Consider the following 2,001-nt stretch of genomic DNA (forward strand, 5'->3'; position numbering starts at 1 on the left):
TACAGAAAAAACTAAAATTTAGTTAAGTATCATTTTTTACGTATATTGAGTATTTTTGGAGTTATTATCAAAAGAAAATGAAAATTACAATGATTTTAAAAATTCTGATTTTCTTAAATTGAAGGGCTCGGGTGAAGATAATGGTATCTAAAATTTTTGGCGAAATCTACTTTTTATATGGAATTGATGGTAAATGTGGCTAGAAATAGATTCCTTGTGAAGATTTATCGATATCTTGATAGATGGCGCTGCAGTAGCACCCTAACATCCTGGTAACTAACAGTCGTCGTGACGAATATAATGGTATCTGTCATCATGGCGGCGAACACTAAGTTGTTGTGTGAACAAAATAAGAGAAATTTGCAAGAAATATGTGACACAAATGGTAGTTCTGAATGCGATGATAGCGATAAAGATCCAGACTACAGTTTTAACGAAGAGATTGGCAAGAAAAAGGTAAGTTTTTGAATATTTGTCTCTAACTTCATTTAGCATGAAAATAATGGTAATTGTGTAGATACCATTTTTTACGTATAATGACGAAACTAACGAATATAACCAATTCACGAGTAGTTACCATTGTTTTCATCAATTTACATGTGCAGTGATACATTGTAAAGATCGGGCTAATGCTTTTAAATGCATTTATTTTTTTCGAATATTGAGAAAACTAATAAGTATTTTTGAAAAATTTAAACGCCGAATGAAAGACTACATTATTACCGAGGGCCGAAAGTACTAGAAAATTTCTATAATGTTTATTTTAATAAGTTACGGGGCTGAAAATGAAGAGAAAATTTAGTGTGATTTTTAATTTTAAATATCTTATTCAAAAGAAATTTTTGTTTATTCTAAGGGACATTCGACCTTCGGTAACAATGTAATCTTCCATTCTGTGTTTAAATTTTCAAAAACACTTATTATTTTTCTCAGGATTCTAAAAAATGTATGCATTTAAAATGCATTTACCCGAAATTTTCTTATGTTTAAAAATGTTCTGTATGTACAAATTTATTTTCTTTTGCAGAAACATCGTAAGATATGGCCTACACCTTTGCCCAACAACAATACTAATGCAGTATCTGGTGAACCTGACAAGGAAAACTATGTTCGAGGAAGAAAAAGGAAACGCGGATGTAACATTGATCAGCGACAACAAAACAAACGGAACAGTGGTCAATCATATACTTGTAAAAGAGGAAAGGGAAACGTTATACTACAAAAATCGATGGGAGAAGATTGTTTGTGCAAAAGAAAATGTTTTGAGGTAGTATCAGCAGACGAAAGGAAAAGTATTTTTCAGAAGTTTTGGGAGATAAATAATTTTAATACCCAAAATGCGTATTTATTTGGATGCATGCAGATTAAAATAAGGCCCGCAGTACCAAACCAAAGGACTCGCCTTCCCGAAGGAGTCACACTGTCGAATATTTAATAACAGCTACAGGCAATACGAGGTATCAAATTTGTAAGAAAGCATTTCTGAATATTCATGGACTACAACATAATAGGGGTAGAGTCGAGAATATTGCTAAAAACATCAAACAAGGTTTACTAACGCCGAAAATGGACGGAAGAGGACGTCATGCAAATCACAAAAAAAGTTTTCTAATGAGCACATCCTATTTCTTAAAGAATTTATTGAAAGACTCCCAAAATATGAGAGTCACTATTCCCGAAATGACAACTGTAACACGTATTTTATGACAATGGACTGTACAATAGAGAAGTGTTATGAGGTTTACAAAATTGAATGTCTGTCTCAAAATCATGAATGTGTATCTGCTGATAAGTTTCGAAGAGTATTTACCGAGGATTTTAATATTAAATTTAAATCACCTAAATCTGAGAGGTGCCACATATGTTATTCAATCTATGTTAGTATGAAAGAGGCTACGATACAAAGAAATGAGGAACAAATCCAAACGCTAAAATTGAAGCAAGAACTGCATCACAGGAAGGCTAAAGCTGGACAAGACGCTATAAAAAACGCAACAAAAA

General features: G+C 32.4%; 1 protein-coding gene across 1 annotated transcript; it reads left to right on the forward strand.

Annotated features, from left to right (window-relative positions):
- The first annotated feature begins 260 nt into the window (after positions 1 to 260).
- Positions 261 to 1,435, forward strand: LOC126883793 (uncharacterized). The gene is made up of 2 exons (XM_050649463.1): positions 261 to 456; positions 1,028 to 1,435. Exons 1-2 carry the CDS (start codon positions 301 to 303, stop codon positions 1,433 to 1,435), a joined length of 564 nt encoding a protein of 187 aa, XP_050505420.1. The 5' UTR covers positions 261 to 300.
- The last annotated feature ends 566 nt before the right edge of the window (positions 1,436 to 2,001 follow it).

This window comes from Diabrotica virgifera, chromosome 4 (genome assembly GCF_917563875.1).
Source record: "Diabrotica virgifera virgifera chromosome 4, PGI_DIABVI_V3a".
Taxonomy (NCBI): domain Eukaryota; kingdom Metazoa; phylum Arthropoda; class Insecta; order Coleoptera; family Chrysomelidae; genus Diabrotica; species Diabrotica virgifera.